Here is a 26,587-nt window from a genome sequence, read left to right as displayed (position 1 = left end):
TGCTCCTAAGAGCTCTACCATTCACTATATAATTTTCTTCCATATTTGACGTTCCAAAATGCATCACCTCACATTTGGCTGGATTAAGGTTGCGTGAAGTCGCAGAAATGGGGGAGATACTAAACGAGTATTTTGCATCAGTATTTACTGTGGAAAGGGACATGGAAGATATAAAATGTAGGGAAATAGATGGTGACACCTTGCAAAACGTCCATTTTACAGAGGAGGAAGTGTTGGATGTCTTCAAACATATAAAGGTGGATAAATCCCCAGGACCTGATCAGGTGCACCAGAGAACTCTTTGGGAAACTAGAGAAGTGATTGCTGGGCCTCTTGCTGAGATACTTGTATCATCGATAGTCACAGGTGAGGTGGCAGAAGACTGGAGGTTGGCTAATGTGGCGCCACTGTTAAAGAAGAGTGGTAAGGACAAGCCAGGGAACTATAGACCAATGAGCCTGATGTCGGTGGTGGGCAAGTTGTTGGAGGGAATCCTGAGGGACAGGATGTACATGTATTTGGAAAGGCAAGGACTAATTCTGGATAGTCAACATGGCTTTGTGTGTGGGAAATCATGTCTCACAAACTTGATTGAGCTTTTTGAAGTAGTAACAAAGAGGATTGATGAGGGCAGAGTGGTAGATGTGATCGATATGGACTTCAGTAAGGCGTTCAACAAGGTTCCTCATGGGAGACTGGTTAGCAAGGCTCGATCTCATGGAATACAGGGAGAACTAGCCATTTGGATACAGAACTGGCTCAAAGGTAGAAGACCGAGGGTGGTGGTGGAGGGTTGTTTTTCAGACTGGAGGCCTGTGACCACTGGAGTGCCACAAGGATCAGTGCTGGGCCCTCTACCTTTTGTCATTTGCATAAATGATTTGGATGCGAGCTTAAGAGGTACAGTTAGTAAGTTTGCAGATGACACCAAAATTGGAGGTGTAGTGGACAGCGAAAAAGGTTACCTCAGATTATAACAGGATCTGGACCAGATGGGCCAATGGGCTGAGAAGTGGCAGATGGAGTTTAATTCAGATAAATCGAGGTGCTGTATTTTGGGAAAGCAAATCTTAGCAGGACTTGTACACTTAATGGTAGGGTCCTAGGGAGTGTTGCTGAACAAAGAGATCTTGGAGTGCAGGTTCATAACTCCATGAAAGTAGAGTCGCAGGTAGATAGGATAGTGAAGGCGGCGTTTGGTATGCTTTCTTTTATTGGTCAGAGTATCGAGTACAGGAGTTGGGAGGTCATGTTGCAGTTAGTTAGGCCACTGTTGGAATATTGCATGCAATTCTGGTCTCCTTCCTATCAGAAAGATATTGTGAAAATTGAAAGGATTCAGAGAAGATTTACAAGGATGTTGCCATGGTTGGAGGATCTGAGCTACAGGGAGAGGCTGAACAGGCTGGGGCTTTTTTCCCTGGAGCGTCGGAGGCTGAGGGGTGACCTTATAGAGGTTTACAAAATTATGAGGAGCATGGATAGGATATATAGACAAAGTCTTTTCCCTGGAATCGAGGAGTCCAGAACTCGAGGGCATAGGTTTAGGGTGAGTGGAAAGATATAAGAGAGCCCTAAAGGGAAACTTTTTCACACAGTGGGTGGTATGTGTATGGAACAAGCTGCCAGAGGATGTGGTGGAAGCTGGTACAATTGCAACATTTAAGAGGCATTTGGATTGGTATATGAATAGGAAGGGTTTGGAGGGATATGGGCCGGGTGCTGGCAGGTGGGACTAGATTGGGTTGGGATATCTGGTTGGCATGGACAGGTTGGACCAAAGGTCTGTTTCCATGCTGTACATCTCTATGTCTCTAAACTCCATCGGCCATTTTTCAGTGCATGCCACCAACTGAGTGACAAACCTCCTCACTGTTCGCAACTCCAACAATCTTTATAACATCTGCAAACTTACTATTTAGACCAGCTATGTTTTCCTCCAGGATGAGCAGCTGTTAATGGAAACGGTTAGTGGCTAACAATGGGTTGTGTGCAATAGCAGAATATGTGGTAACAAAGGCTTGTGTTTGGGGGTGGGGGCTAGGACATAGGAGAATTCAAGCCCTAAAGTTATTGAAATTGGAATTAAGTCCAGCACACTGTAGGGTCCCCAAGTTGAAAATGAGGTGTTGTTCTTCCAGCTTACACTGAACTTTGCTGGAGCACTGCAGCAAGCCTGAAACAGATACTAGCCAGGGAACAGAGTGGTGTTTTGAAGTGGCAGGCAACTAGAAGTTCCGGGTCACTTTTATGGGCAGAATGTAGACGTAGTGAGAAGCGGGCACTCAGTCTACGCATCTTTTCCCCAACATACATTACTGTAAGCAGCAAGTGCAGTAAATTAGATTATGTGAAGTGAAGAGTTGAAAATGTGTTGCTGGAAAAGCGCAGCAGGCCAGGCAGCACCCAAGGAACAGGAGAATCGACATTTCGGGCATAAGCCCTTCTTCAGGAATGAGGAAAGTGTGCCCAGCAGGCTAAGATAAAAGGTAGGGAGGAGGGGCTTGGGGGAGGGCGTTGGGAATGCGATAGGTGGAGGGAGGTCAAGGTGAGGGTGATAGGCCGGAGTGGGATGGGGGCGGAGAGGTCAGGAAGAAGATTGCAGGTTAGGAAGGCGGTGCTGAATTCGAGGGATTTGACTGAGACAAGGTGGGGGAGGGGAAATGAGGAAACTGGAGAAATCGGAGTTCATCCTTTATGGTTGGAGGGTTCCCAGGCAGAAGATGAGGCGCTCTTCCTCCAACCGTCATGTTGCCATGGTCTGACGATGGAGGAGTCCAAGGACCTGCATGTCCTTGGTGGAGTGGGAGGCGGAGTTAAAGTGTTGGGCTACGGGGTGATTGGGTTGGTTGGTCCGGGTGTCCCAGAGGTGTTCTCTGAAACGTTCCGTCTCCCACTCCACCAAGGACATGCAGGTCCTTGGACTCCTCCATCGCCAGACCATGGCAACACGACGGTTGGAGGAAGAGCGCCTCATCTTCTGCCTGGGAACCCTCCAACCACAAGGGATGAACTCAGATTTCTCCAGTTTTCTCATTTCCCATCCCCCCAACTTGTCTCAGTCAAATCCCTCGAACTCAGCACTGCCTTCCTAACCTGCAATCTTCTTCCTGACCTCTCCGCCCCCATCCCACTCCGGCCTATCACCCTCACCTTGACCTTCCTCCACCTATGGCATTCCCAACGCCCCTCCCCCAAGTCCCTCCTCCCTACCTTTTATCTTAGCCTGCTGGACACACTTCCCTCATTCCTGAAGAAGGGCTTATGCCCGAAACGTCGATTCTCCTGTTCCTTGGGTGCTGCCTGGCCTGCTGCGCTTTTCCAGCAACACATTTTCAGCTCTGATCTCCAGCATCTGCAGCCCTCACTTTCTCCTATGTGAAGTGAAGGCAAAGCGCTGCTTCACCTGGAAGGAATATTTTGGCCACTGCATACTGAGGAGGGAGGAGGCAAATGGGCAAATGCTGCACTTTGGGCGATTACAGGGAAAAGTGCCATTAGGTGGGACGGAGAATGCTGTTTGGGAGTTAAGGAAGATTGGACCAGGGTGTCTCGGAGGGAACTGTCCCTGCAGAAGGGAAGGGAAGGGAATGTGTGTCTTGTGGTGGAAATGGCAGCCAGTTACTTATGGATGTGGATGCTAGTTGGACAGTAGGCAAGGACAAGGGGAACCCAATTGCTGTTGTGGGAGGGAAGAGAGGGGGTGAAGGCCCAAGTGCGGGAGATGAATTGGACCTGCTTGAGCACCCTGTCAACAATGGTGCTGGGGAATCTTTGGTTGAGGAAGGAGGTGGATATTTTGGAGGCTTCCTTTTGAAGTGGCAGGCAACTAGAAGTTCCGGGTCACTTTTATGGGCAGAATGTAGACGTAGTGAGAAGCGGACACTCAGTCTACGCATCTTTTCCCCAACATACATTACTGTAAGCAGCAAATGCAGTAAATTAGATTATGTGAAGTGAAGAGTTGAAAATGTGTTGCTGGAAAAGCGCAGCAGGCCAGGCAGCACCCAAGGAACAGGAGAATCGACGTTTCGGGCATAAGCCCTTCTTCAGGAATGAGGAAAGTGTGCCCTTAGGTGACATCATCGCTGGAGATGGAGGAACTGGGAGAACGGAATAGAGCACAGCACAGTGTGTATAGTTCAGTTAACTGTGGGAGTCAGTGGGTTTATAATGGAATATTAGTCCAGAATTTTAATTTACTGCATCCTATTCACGTTTGATGAACGCTGGTGAGCAAATACTGAAGTTAGTTTTGCAGAGCAAAACAAGTTTATTTTTATGCAGGAACAACAGAATCTTTTCAATACTTTATTTTAAGCAATTCTGCAAGTCAATCATGGTCTTTGACTGTTAAAGATACAAATTACATAGCAAAACCTGAGATATGTACACTAATTATACCCACTGAAAATATCATACAAAATAGCAATACCATCATTTAACAAGTTAAATAGTGAGAAGCAATAACTCAGATACTTACACTCATCGTAGAAGCCATAGATACGATTGATACTGGCGCACTCATGATTTCCACGCAAAAGGAAGAAGTTTTCTGGATATTTGATCTTGTAAGCTAGTAGAAGGCAAATGGTCTCCAGAGATTGCTTGCCTCGATCTACATAATCACCTAAAAACAAGTAATTTGCCTCAGGTGGAAATCCTCCATATTCAAACAATCGCAGGAGGTCTGTGTACTGTCCATGAATGTCACCTAAAATGGAATAGAAAATTGAGAATTGAATAGACTCTGGAAACCATTACAATGTTTATACCATTTTGTTTCATTTGTAATACACGTTCCAGTATTTTTAAATTGCATCTTTTATAGTAGAAAGATTTGGTCAGACGGTGGTACTTCAGAGAAAAATATCAAAAACTTGGGATTCAAGTTCAAGAGAAATGAAATGAGAATCAACCACACGGTTCAAGATAATCATTTCAGGTTCAAATTCAGGATAGTCATTTAATAGAGTTCAAGTTTTTCTTAAAATCCTGGTAGGAACGCTGAAGCAGCAATATCTCCTGTTCCAAATACAGGGATTATTAGTATTCATACAAAACAAGCCACTCCCTCCTTTCCATTTCTAAAGCATAAAAACTAGATAATTAGAAAGCTACTAAATAAGATGAAGTGCAAATCACAAAACTAAACCACGATAAGTAAGAAAAATTGAATACATTAAGTTTTTAAAAATCTTTACAAATTTTTGAACAGCATGGTAGGGGTAGGGAATTGTCTATTAATGCACAAGACATTTGATAACAATGTGCATGAGTGATTGGTAGCGAAAGTTAGATTCCACAAAGTTGCGTAGAATATTTTCTTATAAAGAACTAGCAATGTTGTGGAGGGAAGAGACGAATAGGCAATGCAGGGCTTGTTCTCTCAAATAAAAGCAAAACATTGCAGAGGCTGAAAATCAGAGACACACAATTTGCTGAAGAAACTTGGTAGGTCTGGCAGCATTTGTGGAGACAGAAATCAGGTTAACGTTTCGACTCCAGTAGGACTTCTCTCGTATTTGTTTTAGGGGTTGTTCTTGGATTCTCAGGACGCGACAAGTGGCATTTCACAGGCATGTGCACTGCCTTCTCTTCTTCACTCACATTTAGTGACTTGAATGAAAGAATAAAGAAACATTATTGTTTGCAGAGGACATCAAGTTAAAGGGTGTCATAAATTGCAAAACTTCAAAATACCCCAAACACCAGCAAAGCAGGTAAAATGGATGCTGTCGCATGTACAGACTGCCCCCATGTTTTAGTTTATAAAAGGAATGACCAAACCCTCCAATGCTAACCCAGACACCTGTCGGGCCTTCTCAGTTCCTCGCACTAATTTAGTCCATTATGAAGTAAGAGAGAGAAATTGACTGCTTAACAGGAAGGAAAGCTTCGATTAACATGGGCATTCGACTACATGGGCAGCGCCATATTTGTGACAGGCAGTACTTGACATTCGGTCGCTGCATAGTGATGTCAGCGGTAACCCTTCTTGCTCCTCCTGGTGGTGACATCCACAATAAAAACAGTCAACTGTGTCAGAGGAACACAGACAGACGAATTAAGTTCAGTCAATAAAACTACAGCAAATTGAATTCCAAGTAGGGTGGCAGGAGATCCAAAAACAGAGCAAGTGAAGCCAAATGTTCTTCTGAGTTGAGCTGAACTGGTGAAGGAGCAAAGGGAACTGTGTAAATAAAATTTAGCATTAAACAATAGTGTGGATGCCTGAGCTCTGACATACTTGGGTGAAATCAGTTCAGAATTTTTAGCTCTAATTTCTTTGCCAAAAAAAAAAGCTAAGCCCCATAGTTTGCTGCACAAGAAACGAGTTATCAAAGAGTAAATGTTATGGGCAAGAAAAGCATCAAGAATGAGGAAGAATTTTATTTGTAAAAGTCCAGCTAGTGGTAATGACCTGATACACTCTAAAGGTGGCAAGAAGAAAGATGATCAACGATTCTGAACAAAACTTGATGGGGCATTTGAAGGAAGTCAACTTGCACACACTGCAGAGCCATGAACGGAAAAATGGGACTCCCACAGCTACCTAGATTACACCTCTCCCCACCCTACCTCCTGCAAAAATGACATCCTGTATTCCCAATTCCTCCGCCTCATCTGCTCCCAGGAGGACCAGTTCCACCACAGAACACACCAGATGGCCTCCTTCTTTAGAGACCGCAATCTCCTTTCCCACGTGGTTAAAGATGCCCTCCAACGCATCTTGTCCACATCCCGTCCCTCCGCCATCAAACCCCACCCCTGCAACCGTAACAAGGACAGAACCCCCCTGGTGCTCAACTTCCACGCTATCAACCTTTGCATCATCCGATGACATTTCCGCCACCTCCAAATGGACTCCATCACCAGGGATATATTCCCCCCCCTCCTCACTCATTTCCGCTTTCCGCAAAGACCGTTCCTTCAGTGACTACCTGGTCAGGTCCACGCCCCCCCAACAACCTACCCTCCCCTGCCACCACAGGAATTGCAAAACCTGCACCCACACCTCCTCCCTCACTTCCATCCAAGACTCCAAAGGAGCCTTTCACATCCAAGGTTTTATCGGCACATCCACTAATATCATTTATTGTATCCGTTGTCTCCTCTACATTGAGGAAACTGGACGCCTCCTAGCAGAGCACTTTAGGGAACATCTCCGGGACACCCGCACCAATCAACCCCCCCACCCTTTGGCCCAACATTTCAATTCTCCCTCCCACTCTGCCGAGGACATGCAGGTCCTGGGGTGCCTCCACCACCGCTCCCTCACCACCCGATGCCTGGGGGAAGAACGCCTCATCTTCCGCCTCGGAACACTTCAACCCCATGGCATCAATGTGGATTTCACCAGTTTCCTCATTTCCCTTTCCCCCACCTCACCCCAGCTCAGCACTGCCTTCATGACCTGTCCTACCTGCCTATCTTCATTTCCACCTATCTACTTCACCCTCCTCTCTGACCTACCACCTTCATCCCCACCCCCATTCACCTATTGTATTCTATGCTACTTTCTCCCCACCCCTACCCCCTCTCATTTATCTCTCCACTCTGCAGGCACCCTGCCTCTATTCCTGATGAAGGACTTTTGCCCAAAACGTCGATTTTCCTGGTCTTCGGATGCTGCCTGACCTGCTGTGCTTTTCCAGCACCACTCTAATCTAGACTCTAATTTCCAGCATCTGCAGTCCTTGTTTTTATCCTTTGTGCAGAAACAAGTCTGTGATTGTAAAGAAAAAGTACTGTACATCAAGGACATTACAAAGCTACTGAGATCATCCAGTGACTATTTTAAGGCAATATGAACAATGAAGAACCAATGGAAGTATCTGCTGTGGTTACAGTCTATATACTTTATCCCTGTCAATGAGAAACTGAAACTTACTGGGAAGGCACGTTTTGCAGCAATGGCTCAGATCTTCCAATCAGGATCAGAAACACCATTTCTAAGCCTGAACAGATTTTAAAAAAAGATACGTGTCTTCCATCAATTTTTTTGAGCAATCCTCTAATTCACAATCCTTCAGAATTTCTCAGGTGGTTTAACCAATCATCTGGAAATTGAAAGGCCTGAGCCAATATATCAATTCCACACCTCATCTATCCAGATTTCATTTATTTTTAATTGAAGGTATAAACTTAGTGGTGTTCAGGCTCTATGCACAACAGGAGCCCTCTAACAATCTATGCAAGAGTTGACTGGCTTTGTGGGTCTGGGAAAAGTAAATATTTCTCTAACAGCAAGCATATATAACCTGACTCAGGAAAAATGCTGAGGTATCTACCAACAAAGATTTAATTTTAATTTGTAATAAATGTGCTTTGTCATGCAGCTTTTGATACTGTTATCCTGGTCATCAAATTATTGGACCTCCAACTCGTTCCTAACTGAATTATATATTTACTATGTATTTTTCATTACAGCATTACAGTGAGAGCTTGGTAATATGATACAAGTGAAAACAACATTAATGTTTTAACATCTAAAAGCTTTCAACAAATACTGCAGACTTCAAAGTACTCCATTTATTCCATGATGTCAGAAATAAGCCTGCTCTAACTGTGGAGAAGTATCACCTTCACAGCTGTAATAAGTTGCACCATGTTGTGTGTCACTATCTCAATGCTAAATTGTAAAGACTTCAAACAGATCTAGTAACTCAAGACTGGGATCTATGACACGTTGTAGGCGATCAGCAGCAGAAACATGCTTCAACTTCATGGACTGGCATATTCTCCCATTTTACCATTAAAATCAAGCCAGGGAATCACCCCGTTTCAATGAAGAATGCAAGGGGCATGATAAGAGCAGCACCACGCACACCTAAAAATAAGATGTCAACCTAGTAAAGCTACAAAGTAGCATTACTTGTGTGCCAGGCAAAAAAAAACTTTTTCTCCTTTTACTATTTGAATTAATTCACTAATTGAAACAACCAACTTGGAATGATTGTAATTTTATGATCATCTTTGCCACTTCATTAATTAGGTGCTTAGTGGCTTCAAAATGTTTTATAACATTAGCAATGCAAAAGTACAGTTTATAACTATAACAGACCAACAGCAGCAGGAAACAAATAATGATTACAGAAACAATTAAAAAGTGCTGCGCATTTAAAAGGCTAACCCTCAGACTGCAGCCTCACCAATACATATGAGGATCAGGGAAACCAGCTTTTATGGACAGTTTTGCATCCAGTTTACATGAGTACTTTAAGAAGAAATGAGCTTGAAAGAACACGGAATAATTTATTATCCTCCCATTGAATTAAACTAACTGAAGCATCCCAGTGATGACCAGGTTGAGCCCCTGCTAACTTGGCTCCGTCCAAAGATTCAAACCAGTCTTTTTAATTGGATCAAAATGTCACACTTTAAACAATAATGTTTTGGAGCAAACAATTACAGCAGTATAATCTAATGGAAATATTAGTAACAGCTCATTTATCATGCATAAATAGAAACCTTTCAGTTGTCTTCTCAACGTGCTGTTTGAATAACAAGAAAGTATACCACAAGGTCAACCCAAAGTTTACTTAATGCTTATTGTTAGCAGAATTCCAGAAGATTAGGTACCTATTCATACCTTTACAGCTAACACAGTTCCTTCAATCCTTCCTTCAACTTATTCAAGCATGCGTGCATATTTTATGGAGGTCCTGCCTGCTGATATTACAAAATTTTTTGTGCACCACAAAGCACACATACATGGCTTACATAACATAAATGACCCGCACCACTTCTGCCAGAACATCGAACGTGCCTGTGTATTCAAATTTGTAAGGACATTAAACCTCTGCACCCTCCACCTGTTATTATCTCCTTTACTCCCCATCCTCCCCCTCAGCCTTACTACCCATAAACCCCTCAATTGCCTGATCACACTATCTTCAAACCAGACTAAACATCCCTCACCTTACCCTCTCTTTGCACCACACCACCCCACTCCACCCCCTTTCAATCTTTCAGGTGAGGAGCAACTGCAGAATCCAGGAGCGTGGAGCATGTTAAGCCTCAAGGTCAACCCCACCCACAGCCAATGTCATTGCTGATGTCTATCATGCTTATTAATTAACACTTTTTACTCTCAGGGCATTTCACAAAGGATCCATATGCAGGTTTTGATGAGAAGGATAGTGCTCAAACACAATGTAGCGTCAGCAAACATGGCCTTTTGTGGATGAAAGACATATTCTGAAAAAAGCCACAGCAAAGGGGAGCATTGGCTTAGTGGTACTGTTATAGGACTAAGAATCCAGAGACTTGGGTAATGTTCAAGAGCTTAGGTTCAAATCCCACCATGATCAGTAGTGGAATTCAAATTCAGTAAGATCAGGAATTAGAGGTCTGCTAATGACAGTCAAACCATGATTGATTTTGTTAAAAAAAAACACATTTGGTTCACCAACATCCTTTAGGGAAGGGAAACTGTGATCCTCACCTAACCTGGCCTGACAAGCCGTTCAGCTGCATCAACTACCAAAACATCTCAAAACTGGAATTAAACCAGACAGACTACCCGACTTTCAACTCAACACTGGAAATAATATACAAGACTCCGGAGAGAATAAAACAACAAACTGCTGGAAAAACGCAGCTAGTCTGTCAGCATCTGTGGAGAGAAATCAGAGTTAATGTTTCAAGTCCAGTGACTGTTCTTCAGAACACTGGATTTGAAGTATCAACTCTGCTTTCTCTCCACAGATGTTGCCATGCCTGCAGTGCTTCCAGCAGTTTCTGTTTTTGCTTCACATTTCTAGCACTCACAATTCTTCATTTTACTTCAGTGCCAAACTCAATCCTGTCGACCTTGCAAAGTTCTCCTTGTTAGCACTTGGTGGTTAGTATCAACATTGGAACAGCTGTTTCTCAAACTAGTCATACAACAATCTGGTACAGTCACACTTACACAATCATACCCTACATAGCTCCCAGACATCAATATTCACCATGCAAGTCCTATTCCACCAGCAGGGTGGAGCTAGCAGAGGCGTTAACAGATGGTATATATTCAGAAGGGAGTTGTCTTGGGAGTTCTCAACATTGGCTCTGGACACAGGAACATAGAACAATACCACGCAGTACATGCCCTTCAGCCCTCAATGTTGTGCCGACCTGTGAAACCAATCTGAAGCCCACCTAACCTATAATATTCCATTATCATCCATTTATTTATCCAATGACCATTTAAATGCTGTTAAAGTTGACGAGTCTATTACTGTTGCAGGCAGGGCATTCCACGTCCTTACTACTCGGAGTAAAGAACGTACCTCTGACATCTGTCCCATATCTATCACCCTCAGTTTAAAGTCATGTTCCCTCATGCTAGCCATCACCATCTGAGGAAAAAGATCATCTTGTATGTCTCAATTAAATCAGCTTCAAATCCCTCTTCATAAAGCCTTCTCTCCATACCAGGCAACATCCTGGCAAAATTCCTCTGCACTCTTTTCAATGCTTCCACATCCTTCCTATCATGCAGTGACCAGAACTGTATGCAATACTCCAGGTGCAGCTGCAGAATTTTGTACAGCTGCAACATGACCTCAGGAAGTCTCACAGTATCAAGGAATCCCACTGATGACATGCATCACCTCACCTGCACAATCAGTACTCCACATTGAAAACTACTTGGAGGAAACACTGAAGGTTTCAAAAGGACAGAACATATTCTGTAGAACGGAGAGATAGAGGAGTTCTACGACTATAATCAAGAGAGGCCAGCTGCGCCGCACCACCATTGACTGACCTGGTTGTGCTCTGTAAGATATAGTTGCTAAACTGGGTCTTCTGAAGGAACCAAGAGGGAAAACATACCTGAGTTCATCCTCAATCATGCTGCACATACATCTGGCAACATAACACTGGTACTGCACAGTCATCATGGAGACAAAGTCCCATCATACATCCATTTTGCACAGCACTACCACTGTGCTAAATGGGAGAGATTTTGAACATACCTTAATTTTTTTCTTCCTTTTGTAATTCAAGACTTGGCATCCATGAGGCACTATGGGGCATCAGCAGCTAAAATATACTCAAACGGATTCTGCAACCTCATGACCCAGTACATCCTCCCATTACCAGAAGATGGACTTTAGTTTAAAGAAGAGTGCAGGACAGCATGAAAAGAACTGCACCACACATACCTAAAAGTGAGTTGTCAACCTAGTGAAGCTACAGCCAAACAGAATATGCAGCAAGAGAGACACAGAGCTAATTGATTTCACAACCAATTGATCAGATCTAAACTCTGCAGTCCTGCACATCCAAATCATGAATTGTGGAGGATAATTAACAACCCACCCAAAAGGTAGTTCCACAATTATCCCCAACGATGGGACCCAGCACAACAGGACAAAAAAAAAGGCTTAAACAGTAAGAATAAGCAGCCAGAAGTGCCAAGTGGACGATCCAGCTTGACCTCCTCCTGCAGCATCAAACATCCAAGTCAAAGGCCAATTCAATTCACTCCTTGAAAGCACCCAATGCAAAGGCCCTCACAGCATTCCAGCAATAGTACTGAGAATGTGCACTCCAGAACTTGCCACACTCATGGCCAAGCTGTTCCATTATTAGCACAACATTGATTTGTATCCAAAATATGGAAAATTGCCCTGGTATGTTCTATATGCAAAAAGACAGACAAATCTAAACTGGTCAATTACTATCGCATCAGCCCGCTCGAAATCATAAAAGCAGATAAGTCATAACCAACAGTGCTATCTAGTAGAACTCATGCAGCAATAGCCTGCCCACTGACGCTCAGATTGGATTTTTACCAGGGACACTCAGCTCCTGACCTCACTACAGCCTTGGTTCAAATGCAAGAGGTGAAGTGAAAATGATTGCTCGACAGCTTGACATCATTTGACCAAGTGTAGCATCAAAAACCTATAGCAAAACTGGAACAATGGTAACCAGAGAAAACTTTCTGCAAAATGAAGATAGCTGTGGTTGCTGGAGGTCAATGATTGAAGCTCCAGGACACAATTGCAGGAGTTCCTCAGGATAAAGCCTTAGACACATGTCCATCTTCGGCAGCTTCATCAGCAACTGTTCCTCGATTGTAAGCTCAGACATAGACATATAAGCTGATGGTTACACATTCTCCAGCACCATTCTGATGGCTCAGTTATAAAGCAGACTGTGTCAAAATGTAGAAAGACCTGGACAATGTCCGGAATTGGGATGACCTGGGGCAAGTATCATTTGCACCACACAAATGCCATCGACAGCATGAATCTAACCATTTCCCCTTCATATTCAATGGCATTACCATTCCACATGAACATCCTCTGGTGGGAGAGGGAGTTACCATTAATCAGAAACTGAACTTGTCATATAAATATTGTTGCAGCAAAGGCAGGTTAGAAGCTAAGAATTCAACAACGACTAACTCACCTAATTCCAAATTCTGTCCAGATTCTACAAGGCATAAATCAGGATCCATTGGTCCAACCAGTCCGTGCCAGTTTTTTTAGTCTGATGATGTGCAGGTTCAGGCGAATTGGCCATGCTAAATTGCCAATAGTGTTAGGTGCTTTAGTCAGAGAAATGGGTCTGGGTGGATTACTCTTCGGAGGGTCGGTGTGGACTTGTTGGGCTGAAGGGTCTGTTTCCACACTGTAGGGAATCTAATCTAAAGGTCCTCAAATATGGAAACAAATAACAAAGTAGAACCGTACAACATAGAGGGCCAGACTAGGCAAACTAACTGGTAATAATAGAATGGTCGATTTCTGGAAACTTAGAACAATGCTGATTTGGATGTTTTTGGGGGCTTTCCAGTGTAAACAAAAAACTTCTCTTCATCATTATTATTCTGTAGTTTTATGAGACTTTGGATATAAATTGGATACCCTGTATTTTAATATAAATTGTTTCATTTTCAAAAGTACTCCTGATGTAATTTGGTTTGGAATCTTTGGAGTTTTTCTGTGCAGTTTTTTTTAAAAAGAAATTGTATAGTGCTTCCATTGAACAGCCTGTAAAAGAAACATGGTTAATTGGGCAGAGGTAACAAATTGTAAGTGGAGATGCTTCAAAGAATTTGAAACTACACTAACATACCCTATTGCACATAAATAGATGTTCAGCTATATGGAGCCATTGCTAAGCAAAGGATTATAGTCCTTTTGGATCAGATCTCTATCCAATGACTGAACATTATAATAGCAAATAGAAATACCGTATAGTTAAAACAGCTGCCAGAAGAACTTCAGTCGGCAACATGACGACTATTATAGGCTCTTTTTGTTTTTATCAGGCAATGACAACTTACAACAGATTCAATCAGAATGGAAAGTATCAAACATTCAAGAATAGAAGGGGGCATGGAAAAGGAATCAAAAGCTTGCAGTTGATTGTGGGAAAGGTGTTCTAATTAATCATTTAAGCTGATTACAGCTGAACAGTGGTACAACAAACAAGGGTAGTGCTTATACGACTAATGAGCACAGCCTTGGGTAGTGCTGTAGAACAGAGGAACCTAGGGTTTCAGGTACATAATTCTTTGACGTTTGAGTCACATATACTCCGGGTGGTTAAAAAGGTGTTTTGGTATGCTTGTCTTCATTGTTCAGTCCTTGGAGTAATGGAGTTGGGGCGTCATGTTGAGATTGTACAGGACATCGGTGAGGCTTCTTCTGGAATATTGTGTCCCGTTCTGGTCGCCCAGTTAAAGGAATGATATTAAACTGGAGAGAATTCAGAAGACACTTGCCAGGATGTTGCAGGATATGGAAGGTTTGACTTATAAGGCTGGATTGATTGGGATGACTTCCACTGGAGTGTCAGGAGTAGAGGGATGACCTTGTAGAAGTTTACAAAATAATGAGGGGTATAGATAGAGTTAATGATAGTTGTCTTTTCCCTAGGATGGGGGGGGGGGGGGGGGGGGGGGGGGGGGGGGAGACTTAGGGTATATTTTTAAGGTGAGAAGAGAGAGATTTAAAAAAAGATATGAGAGGTAAATACTTTAGAGGGCAGTTTGCGTGTGGAATAAACTTCCTGAGGACGTGTTGGATGAAGGTACAATTACAACGTTTAAAAGACATCTGTATAAATACATGAATAGGAAAGGTTTGGAGGGAATATGGGCCAGGAGCAGGCAGGTGGGACTAATTTATTTTGGGATTATGTTTGGCATGGACTGGTTGGACCGAAGGATCTGTTTCTGTGCTGTAATAACTCTGACTCTGATTTGGAAACACTCAACCAAATTGTAAAGACTTAGCACGTTTTTGTGAAAGGGAAAACCTAGTTAGCTTCTATTTCAGAGCTCTTTGAAGGAGTAACATCCTGTAGATAAGGGAGCCCATTGGCATACCGTATTTGTATTTAAAGAAAGTTGCCACATAAAAAATCCCCAAGGTAGGATCTCATGGTATAGACTATCATAATTTAGAAGATTGGCTTGCAGAAACCTGAGAATGCGTAAGTAGGTAGTTTTCAGAATGGCAGTATATGATGAGTGGGATCCCACAGTGGTCTATACTGAAATCTCAATGTTTTACAATTCATGTCAATGACTCACAAAGAGAGCTGAAGCTTTGTATCAAAATTTCTAGATGACGTGAAAATAGGTAAAATAGTACATTGGGAAGAGGACATAAGGTTGCAGACTGATTTACAGATCATTGGGCAAAAATCTGGCAAGGGAATATAATGTGGGAAAATTTAGAGGTAGGGAGAATAACCGAATAGAGCATTGCTTAAGTAGCATTGTGTATTTCTGAGGTGCAGAGGGACTATATTCTCATGCAGTAAGAATATTGGTTTTATCCTTAATTGGTATTCTAGTGAATTGTCCCAATTAAATGCAAAACAATAATCTTAATTTTTTAGTTAGATCTTCAAAAACCATTTAAAAAAAAATTGCTTATATAATGCAAGCTGCTGTGGTACTTAGTAACAGGAGTAGTCCATTCAGCCTGAACCCACACCTTCATTCAATTTGATCATGCCTGATCATCTCCCTCAATGCCACTTTCCCACAGTATTGCTACATCGCCACACAATTAATCTCCAAAATCTACTGATTTCTGCCTTGAAAATGCTCAAAATGTGCTTCCACAGCACTCAGACCTGACAAAGTTAATTAGTTGGATTGAAGAGTAAAGAGCTATTCATGGCTGCCTGGAACATTACAACATTAGCTCAAAGCCAGACAAGCACTTCCCAGTTGTCATATGTTGAGTGTAGGTATTGATTTCCGATTTATATCCCTTCCTAGAGATGATACAGTTAAAACTTGTCTTATATCCTGAAGAAGGGCTTATGCCCAAAACGTCGATTCTCCTGTTCCTTGGATGCTGACCTGCTGCGCTTTTCCAGCAACACGTTTTCAGCTTATATCCATGTCAGGAAGGCATGTAATGAAGCTACATTAACTGCACTGATACTGCTTTTCCATAGTTTTGGTATGGCCTATCAAGTTCATTTGGCAGCTTTATTTGTCAGAACTGTGTCAGAGATAGCTTTGGTATTATTCTATTTCAATAAACTGCAAGAAGCATACTTGTCATTTTACTATTTGGGATCAATGCAAAATTAACTTCATTTTTATTTTCAACATCTTTCCCTTACACAGTTGAGTCCTTTATTTTCTGATAGTGACCTGTTCGAGCACTAATGCACATCTATAGGATGACTGCAAATGGAATGCTGTATTAATTTATTAGATCAGTGAGTGTGGCAGGCAAAGCTTTCGAAGCACACAATGCTACTATGCCTAGGAGTAACAGCACCTAGTTGACATTTTGAAAATAACCTTGCAATTCAGGATTCTCCTGCAGAAAAAATTGAAAACCAACAACAGATGCAACCAACACATCTGGTTAGATGAATTTCTAAACCGGTTTGTTTGGAAAATCAAAGTAGGCCAAACCTATATTTTAAAAAAATTCAAAATCTTGCAGCTCAGCCTTCTAACATCGGATAATAAGTGCACTTTTATCTCTAAGTCCATAGGATGTGAATCATGTAATCTTTTAACTGTCAAAATAAATCAAATGAATCACTGCTCTATGTAGGCTCACACCCTGATTTGCATACAGTTGTACAGCACCACCACCTAAGGAAAACAGGATTTTTTTTTCTGTTCAGCTAACTTTGCAGGAAATAGAGATCACTTTACAATATGCTGTATTGCACAGTAATGTGAATGCTGCTTTTTCTGCAGAGATACTTATCCTCTTAAAAACACCTGCATGTCAAACACAACTGAAAGAACCAAATAGCTCATACAAGCCTTTAAAAGCAGTTTTAACAGAAAGTTTCCAAATGTATCATGCTTTACATTTAAGTATTTGATCAAAGACTCAAATTATTAACAGCCGTAAGAGTACTTTCATCATAAGCATTTGAAAATGTCCTAAAAGGTAGCTAGGAAAGAGAAAGAGTTGCAAAGGAATTTCTACCTGAAAAAGTTTTTGGCATGCTAATATGGACAGCTCATATGGTTTCAGTTCACAATAAATGTGGTAGAGACAAACCAGGGAAATACAGACCAGTGAGTCCAATATCAGTGATAGGCAAACAATTGGAAAAAAGAGCGAAGGAGAAAATTAATCTCCATTAAGTTGTTGGAGGTGATTCTGAAAGGTAGGATTTACATGCATTTGGAGAGGCGAGGATTGATTAGGGATAGTCAGCATGGTTTTGTGCGAGGGAAATAGTGTCTCACCAACTTAACTGAATTTTTTGAGGAAGTAACCAAAAAGATTGAAGAGGGTAGATGTAGTTGACACGGACTTTAGTGAAGCCTTTGACAAGGTTCCGCATGGAAGCCTAATTCATAAAGCTAGATCACATGGGATTCAGGGTGAGCTTGCCATGGTATGCAAAATTGGCTTGATGGTAGGAGGCAGAGGGTGGTGGTGGAGGAGGGTTGTTTTCCGGATTGGAGGCCTGTGACCAGCAATGCTTCATAGGGATCAGTACTGGGTCCACTTTTGTTTGTCATTTGTGTGTACAATTTGGATGAGAATACAGTTAGTAAGTTTGCAGATGACACCAAAATTGGTGGTATAGTAGTGAAGATTTTCTAAGATTCCAAAGAGATCTTGGTCAATTGGGTCAATGGGCTGAGGAGTGGCAAATGGAGTTTAATTTGGATAAATGCCAGGTATTATGTTTTGGCGAAACAAACAAGGGCGGGATTTATATAATTAATGGTAAAGTCCTGGATAGTGCTGTAGAACAGAGACATCTTGGAAAATTCTTCAAAATTTGCATCACAGGTGGACAGAATGGGTAAGACGACGTTTAGCATGCTTGCGTTCATTGTTCAGTACTTTAAGGAGTTGGAACATCATATTGAGATCATACAGGATGTTGGGGAGGCCTCCTCGAAAGTACTATGTGCAGTTCTGGCATTCCTGCTATAGGAAAGATCTTATGAAATTGGACAGGTTTCAGAATAGATTTACGAGGGTGTTGCTAAGGAATGGAGGGTTTGAGTTATAAGGAGAGGCTGGATAGGCTGGCATGTTTTTCATTGGAGCATAGGAAGTTTAGGGTTGACCTTATTGAGATTTATAAAATCATGAGGGACATAGATATGATAAATAGCAAGAGTCTTTTCCCCCAGGTGGGGAGCACTCAAAACTAGGGGACAAGTTCTTAAGAGGAGGGGAGAAAGATTTAAAAAGAACATGAGGGGCAACATTTTTTTTATAATAGACAGTGTGCTTCATATCTGAAATGAACTATCAAGGAAGTGGTGCATGCAGGTACAGTTACAACATTTAAAAGACATTTGGATAAGTACATGAACGAGGTAGGGGACTTGACAGTTTATCTGGACTTCTGAAAGGCCTTTGTCAAGGTCCCACATGGGAAACTGATAACGGAAGTAAAAGCTCATAGGACCAGAGCAAGCTGGATACAAAACTGTCTCCTGTCACTAAGAGAAAGGATGATGTTAGAATGCTGTTTGTGTGATTGGAATCCTGTGTACAGGGATCATTGCTGGGCCCCTTGTTATTTGTATAAATGATGTAGATGAGAATGTGAGGAGGATGGTAAGTAAATTTGTGGATGACACAAAGGTTGGCCAAGTGGTTGACACTGAAGAGGAGGGTGTTAGGTTGCACGAGGATATAAATCAACTGGTTAGGTGAACAAATCAGCGATAGGTGCAATTTAACCCTGATAAATGTGAGGGGATATATTTTGGAAGGAGAAGCAAAATAAGGGAGTACTCAGTGAACTGAGAGACATTAGGAAACAGAGGATCGGAGACAACTTGGGGTGCTTGTCCACAGATCGTTGAAGATGGTAGAACAGGTTAATAGTGCAGTTAAAGCTGTAATGGGACGCTTGCCTTTACTAGTCATGACACTGATTATGCTAGAGCTATACAGAACTTTGAGGCCACAGCTGGAGTAGCGATTTATTATCCATGTACTGAGATGGCGAAAAGTATTGTTTTGTGTGCTAACCAGACAAATCAAGTACATCAGGATAACAGAACAGAATACAGAATATTGTGTTAAAGCTGAGAAGGTGCAGAAAAAGATCAACTAATATATGAGAGATCCATTCATTAAGTCTGATAACATCTGTTCTTAAATCTGTTGCTGTGTGTTTGCAAACTACTGTATCTTCTGCCCAACAGAAGCGGAGGGTGGGAATGAGTATAACTGGGCTGGGAATGGTCTTTGATTATGTTGACTGCTCTCCTGAGGCAGTGGCATGTGTAGACAGAGTTAACAGAAAGAAAAAGTTAGTCTTCATAAATAACTGGGCTGCATTCACAACTCCCTGCAATTTCTTGCATTATTGGGCACAGCAATTGCGTACCAAGCTGTGATGCATATGGATTGAATGTTTTCTGTGGTGTATCTACAAAAATTGATAAGAGTATTATGGATATGCTGGATTTCCTTGGCCTCTGAGGAAGTAGAGGAATTGGTGCATTTTCTTGACTGTCGCAATGACACGGATGCTCAGGATAGATTGGTGGTGATATTTACTCCTAGAAACAAGAAGCTGTCAACATCTCCATCCCAGCACCATTGATAGAGACAGAGCATTTCTTCACTCCGCTTCCTAAAATCGACAACCAGCTCCTTCATTTGCTAATATTGAGGGAAAGACTGTTGTCTTTACACCATGCCACTAAGCTGTCTCTCTCTCTTTTCTGTACTCTGTCTCAGCATTGTTTGAGATTTGACCCACAATGGTGGACTCATCAGCAAATCTGTAAATGGAGTTAGAGCTGAATTTTGCCATACAGCCATGAGCATACAAGGAATATAGTGAGACACCAAGTACGCAGCCTTGCGGGGCACTGGTGTTGAGGATTATTATGGAGATAGTGTTGTCACCTATCCCTACTGATTGCAGTATTTGCTTCAGGAATTTGAGGATCCAGTTGCAGAGTCCTAGATCTCGGAGCTTGGTTGGAATTATGGTGTTGAGAGTGGAGATAAAGTAAATAAAGAGAGTCAGGAAGCTTTGAGGGGACTTGAGGAATAGGTTTTCACCCAGAGAATGGCAGGAGTCTGGAATGCATTGACCTGGAGGCAGCTGAAATGGTGAAGCCTCATAACCTTCAAAAAGTACTTAGATGAGCACTGAAGTGTCATAACCTCTAAGATAGTTTTTATTTTCAAGATTCCCCCCCCAAAAGAAGGTTAACTGCCAAATAAAATTGATGCAGTGTGCTACCACACCATGAACATGCTTGGTCCTGCAGGAAGATTCAAGAACCCTCCAACTTCACCATGCACACCGATTTTTAAAAAGAATATCTCACGGGAATGTCAGAGCAGACTTGATGGGTTGAATGGTCTATTCCTACTGGATTGCTCATTCCTGATTAAGGGCTTTTGCCCGAAACATCGATTCTGCTGCTCCTCAGATGCTGCCTGACCTGCTGTGCTTTTCCAGCACCACACTCTCAATATCTGGCCCCTCAAGGCTCCTCTGCCATTCACAAAGATCATGGTCGATCTTTGTGGCCCAGCTCCACTTACCTGCCTGCCTACCATAACCCTCGATTCCTTCATTGTTCAAAGTCCAGCTTTGTTTTTCTCCTATCGGAATTCCTGTTCAGGTCCTATCCTGCAACAATTGCACATTCACAGAACTGTGACAATGCATTTGTAAATCTCTCCGAAAGGATATTAGTCTCTAGGATGTTAAAGCATAACCTGAATTCCTTGCAGAGGTCTCAACTGCCCGAGTCAGAACCAATCCCCTAGATAAAGTCCTCCCCTCAAAACCATTTCTCTGCAACTTGTCCATCTGCTCAATCTTATTTCTATACTCATTAACACTTGGTATTGAGTGTAATCCTGAGATTATGGCCTGAGGTCTTGCTTTTCTGCCTTTCTTGACTGCTTAAACCCTGTGTTCAGGACCTCATTCCTCCTTCTACCTCCTTCAATTGTACCAATGTGGACTAGCAGCTAATCTTCCCACAAAAGAATATCTTTTTGCAGCTGGAAAGATGCCTCCTTTAATTATTGAAACTCCTCCCACTGTTGCCCTTCTCGTCATCTTGTCACTTGCGTAAATGAGTCACAGTACCACAAAATTGGCTTTTGCTGCAGTCTTTTGCAGAGATAGTGCCAAAATCAGTTAATGAACAAGAAAGACTCAGTACCAGATCCCAGTTGGGACTAAAAGCCCGAGTTCATCAATTAGTTGCATCAAGCCATGCAGTAAGATAGTGTTTAATGCCTACGCAGGAACTGTGCAGTTTGCACAAATTCTTATGAAATTGTCTGAAAATGGGATTGGTTAGGAAGGAGATAGTAAAAGAGGGAAAATAATGGTCAGATACATTGACAGACCAAGGCAAACGTGTTATAATTCCTCCATTTTGAACATTCACAATGATATTTAACTTGAGATGTTATCCTAGGATTATCCAAGCCTTGGTTAGATAAATGTAACTTACTGAATAAGGAGAGATGGATTTTCAAGTGGCAAAATGTTAAAGTTCAACGTCTAACAAAATAGGACTACTTTTTAGCAAAGTGGAAAATAATAGACTGCATTTGCCAACCATCATTTCATTAGGTGATATCGGAAAGGTTTGCTGTACTTAAAAGGTTGATAAGTCACTACGATTGAGTTCATCCAGGCAAACCGTGGCAGCACAGTTACAAATATGGGCAAATATGGGTAGAAAAAAGAAAACAGTACTGGTGGAAGTATTATTCCGCAGACTGAAGAAATATATAGTAGAGATTCCCAGGGTTGATCATATATTTCTTCATGCTCTTAATGGAGGTCACAAAATTTCAGAAAAATGCAAACAAGACAAAATTTGAAGCGTGGTGAACTAAGACAATAAATAGAGACTTGACGAGGGTATTTTTATCAAGATATGCTGATCTAAAAATATTCATTTTGAATTGAATTAGCTTTACTGTCAGATGTACTCAAAAGAATGTAGTGAAAAGCTTAATAGTTTCCACTTACAATGCCATCTTAGTACCACAAGGTACCTAGGGACAGATTCTTCAGTACAAGTTCTTATGAAACAATAAATTAGAAAAATGAATAAATAAAAAGTCCAGCATGACAGATTATAGGAATAAGTTTAAATAGAGAAATAAAATTTTCAGAAATACAGTTCTTCCAACTGTGTCCACACTGGCAACTGGCCTCCAGTCTGCTCCGAGCCATGACTCCATATCATGCCTGGCTTCACCTCGGAGGCCAGAAGTCCACGCTAAGGCCACGCCAGGTTGAAAAACGTCATTGATAAGAGATAGGTCGATATCTTTGCCTTTTTGGGAAAGAACAATTTTGCAAATAAGGAGACAGGCTACAGAACAGTCAGCTGTATTTGCAAAGAATACAGCTGCTTGACTGGAGCTGCAGAATCTACAAAACTGTGGCAGGACTTTGACCAGGTTCCTCACAAAATGTTAAGTCACAAAAGCCCATGCCGTTTGAGGTAGTATATAGGTGCACATAGAGAGTTGGCCAATTGCAGGAAAGAGAGATTGGGGGTAAAGTTTCTTTTTCAGGTTGGCAACCATTTACCATTGAGGATCCTGAATTGAATGCAATATTCCAAAAGTGGCCCAACCAATGTCCTGTACAGTCCCAACATGTCCTCCCAACTCCAATCTTCAGGCACCTCACCTGATACAAATATTTAAATGCAGAATAGCTGCAACACAAAGAGGCTCAGGGTTACTTGTAAGCTAGCACACTGGAGGAACAGGTAATCAGGAAGGAATGCTGATACTTCAAGGGGATGAGAGTATAAAAGTAGGAAAGCCTTACTGCAACTGTACAAAATGCTAGTGAGATATCATCTGGAATATTGAGAGCAGTTTGGTCCCCTTATTTAAAGGAAAAATATTGTTTCATTGAAGGCAGTTCAAAGAAGGTTCACCAGGACAACCCCTGGTATGGAGGGACTTTCATACGACAAAAGGCTCATCAGATTGGAATTCTACTCACTGGAGTTTAGAAGAATGAGAGTTGACCTCATTGAAACAGATAGAATTCTTAAAGGGTTTAACAGGTAAATGCTGAGAGGATGCTTCCCCTCAAGGAAGGGTCTAGGACCAAACAACGTTGCTTCTTTATTCAGAAACTTCAATTTAAGACTGAGAAGCTGAGGATTTCTTCTCAAAAGAGTTGGATGTCTTCAGAACTCCTTACCACAGAGAGCTATGGGGACAGAGTCCTTGTCTATATTTAAGGCTTCTTGAAAAGTAGGGGAATCAAGGATTATGGGGAAAATGTAGGAAAGCGGACATGAGAAAATTCAGATCAGCCATGTTCCTACTGAATGGCAGAGCAGACCTGAGGAGCCTAAAAGCTCACTCTTCCTATTTCCTGTGCTCTTATGGAGAGGTCATATAATCCAGTTTGTAAGTGGAACAAAGCTACCGGATTTGAACAGAGAGATAACTTGCCTGGAACAACCATTTATGTTTTTCATTGAAACCTACCCAAAGTGGAAGTTGAAAACTCATTGGAAAGTGGAGATTTGCTCCAGGGGAATTTAAAATCTTTCCCAAAAATATGCAAATTTACCTGGCTCTAACTGATTCAGGAACTTACCCCAATGCTAAAAGCTTGTCAGCAAAGTGACTGCAGCTACTGAACAACATTTGGATGACTTGAGAATATAGGAAAGATGTTGTTAAATTTAAGATGGTGCCAGAACTGGCGGGTTGAGATAAAGGGAGAGGTTGACCATCAGAGATTGAGGGGTAACTTTACAGAGGTTTTAAAAATCAAGAGGAACGTGGGTAGGGTGAATAGGCAAGGCCTTTTTCTTAAGGTGGGGGAAATCCAAAACTAGACAGCATTCGTTTAAAGGTGAGAGGGGAAAGATTTAAGAAAGGTCCACACACACGATTATGCGTGTATGAAACGAACTACCAGAGGAAAGGAGATGTGTACAATTACAAAATTCAAAAGGCAACTGAGTGGGTATATGAACAGGAAGAGTTTAGAAGGGTATGGGCCAAATACTGACAAATGGGACTAGATCAGATTAGGATGCCTGGTCAGTGTGGACGAATTAGACCAAGCATTCTGCCTTCCATGCTGTATAACTCTGATTCTAAATCTTCAAGAATTTACTTTAAATGTAACATAGCTGAGGTTTTATATTTTTCCCTAGAGGGAACAGGGTATGCTTGCATGTCATTTTTCAAGGAGGAAACTGGAAACATATTTGCACAGTTTAGAACTTCTGTTAATAACCTTTACAGCTTTGTTTGTGAAAGTTTAGTTTGTCATAAGCTAGTTAATTCTTACTTTAAGAACATGGCTGACTTGTTTCTGACACTGATCTAAACGCAATCTGATGGATGCTTTGCAACATTACAATGCAAGATTTTTGATTCCTGTATATTTCATTTTTTAAATTAATTCATGAAAAGTTGGTATAGCTGACTAGGTCAGCATTCATTGCCCATCCATAATTGTCTAAAGAGCAGTAAAGATTCAACCACATGGCGGTCAGTCCAAAGTCACATATAGGCCAGATTTAAAACATTTGATTTCCTAAAGTGAATAGTGAACCAGGTTTTTTTTTCCCCTAACAATCAATAGTGGTTACATGGTCCCCATTAGGCCAGCTCCTTAAACTGCAGATTTTTATTTAATTCAAATTTCATCATCTGTTATGGCACGATTTGAACCATGATATACCATTAACCCATTGCCTGTCAGAGTAGACAGATAAACTGATCCGCTTGTTTGAAGCATCAAGAACCAGAGGATAATAATTTGAGGAGGAGAACAGCAAACGGTTCAATGATGACCAAAAAAAGGAAGTGCTTTAATGAAACGAGTACTACATACTGCCCGGGAGAGATTGGTGAAGGAAGATTAAATCGTGACCTTGAAAAGGAACTGGATGGAAGAGGGGATTAAAAAAAATGGAACTGCTAGTAAAAGACAGACAGTGAGAGTACCTGAGTCACTTCTACAGAGGAACAGCATTGAAATAATAGGCTAAATAGGCCATTTCTATGCTGCAAAGACTCCATAATTCTTTATAAGTTGATCATGAAATTTCAAGTGACCAAAACTTAAAATACCTAAACCAAAGAATTGAGGATTTTTAAATAACTTTTTTTTGTTCGTGTCTTTCAGCAAATGAATGATACCAAGAACACAGATTGCTGAACTCAAACTGTGATTACAGAATTAAGATAGAAGCAAAAGTTACTTAACCAAAAAATATGCAAGACACTGATCCAAGTACATACACAGTCGTAACAACGTTCATAATAGTAATGGTCCGGAGGACAACAGAATGTGATCAATAGGGGTCATATGTTACAATGTTATACAACAATATTATTCAATTCCTTGATAGGCAGAGAGTCCATGATATAATCTGCTTGATGTGCCAAGGCCTTTTCCTATTTACCCTGCCATCTGCTTTTAAGAGTTGGCAGTTCATTGGCACATCATGGTGCAGCATCAATATGCTCAAAAATTGCTGAATACAGTTTCAGTTTACTTTCAACTCAACTATTGGCAATCTTAGCTATGGAAAGGTGAGAAAAGACAAGCAAAGCAAATCAAGAAAAAAACATTCTGGGTTGCTGATCTTATAGCCAGCTGACAACAGCATTAACTGAATGCCATACAACCAAGGGGGAAAGATTTCATACTGATACATGAATATCAATAAGGTTACTGATAACAGTTGACTATAAATAGATTTATGGTGACTACAGATTAGCATTCATGCTTAGCGCAGCATGTTCTGTACTGTGTTATTGGCATAACGCCAGGAAAATGTATTTTATGAGCGACATCAATACAAAAGCCACTCCCTGCTTTAAATATTGAAGTGTTTTTTTTAAAACAAGAGCTTTAATGACTTGTCATTTTTAAATACTTCTGCTTAAACCTTTACTATTATGTCAGGTACCTGACGAAAGAACAGTGCTCCAAAAGCTGGTACTTTCAAATAAACCTGTTGGACCATAACTTGGTGTTGTGATTTTTAACTATGTTTTTATATTACCAGCTCGCTTTCTCTCACAGGAACAGGGGCAGGCCATTCAACAACTTGAGCCTGTTCCACTAGTCAAATGAGATCATGGCTGATCTGTGGCCTACC

At 41.5% G+C, this 26,587-nt stretch overlaps 1 protein-coding gene across 1 annotated transcript in view; it reads right to left on the bottom strand.

Annotated features, from left to right (window-relative positions):
• Positions 1-26,587, bottom strand: part of LOC122548493 (serine/threonine-protein phosphatase PP1-beta catalytic subunit) — a 113,719-nt gene that overhangs the window by 49,619 nt on the left and 37,513 nt on the right. The window contains exon 3 of the mRNA XM_043687219.2: positions 4,484-4,714. Within this exon, the coding sequence (XP_043543154.1) occupies positions 4,484-4,714 (231 nt within the window). The remainder of the gene's footprint in view (positions 1-4,483; positions 4,715-26,587) is intronic.

Source organism: Chiloscyllium plagiosum, unplaced genomic scaffold, assembly GCF_037043375.1.
Source record: "Chiloscyllium plagiosum isolate Xiang-an unplaced genomic scaffold, Cpla_swu_hap1 HiC_scaffold_3, whole genome shotgun sequence".
In the NCBI taxonomy this organism is placed as follows: domain Eukaryota; kingdom Metazoa; phylum Chordata; class Chondrichthyes; order Orectolobiformes; family Hemiscylliidae; genus Chiloscyllium; species Chiloscyllium plagiosum.
This window is presented reverse-complemented; position numbering and strand designations above follow the sequence as displayed.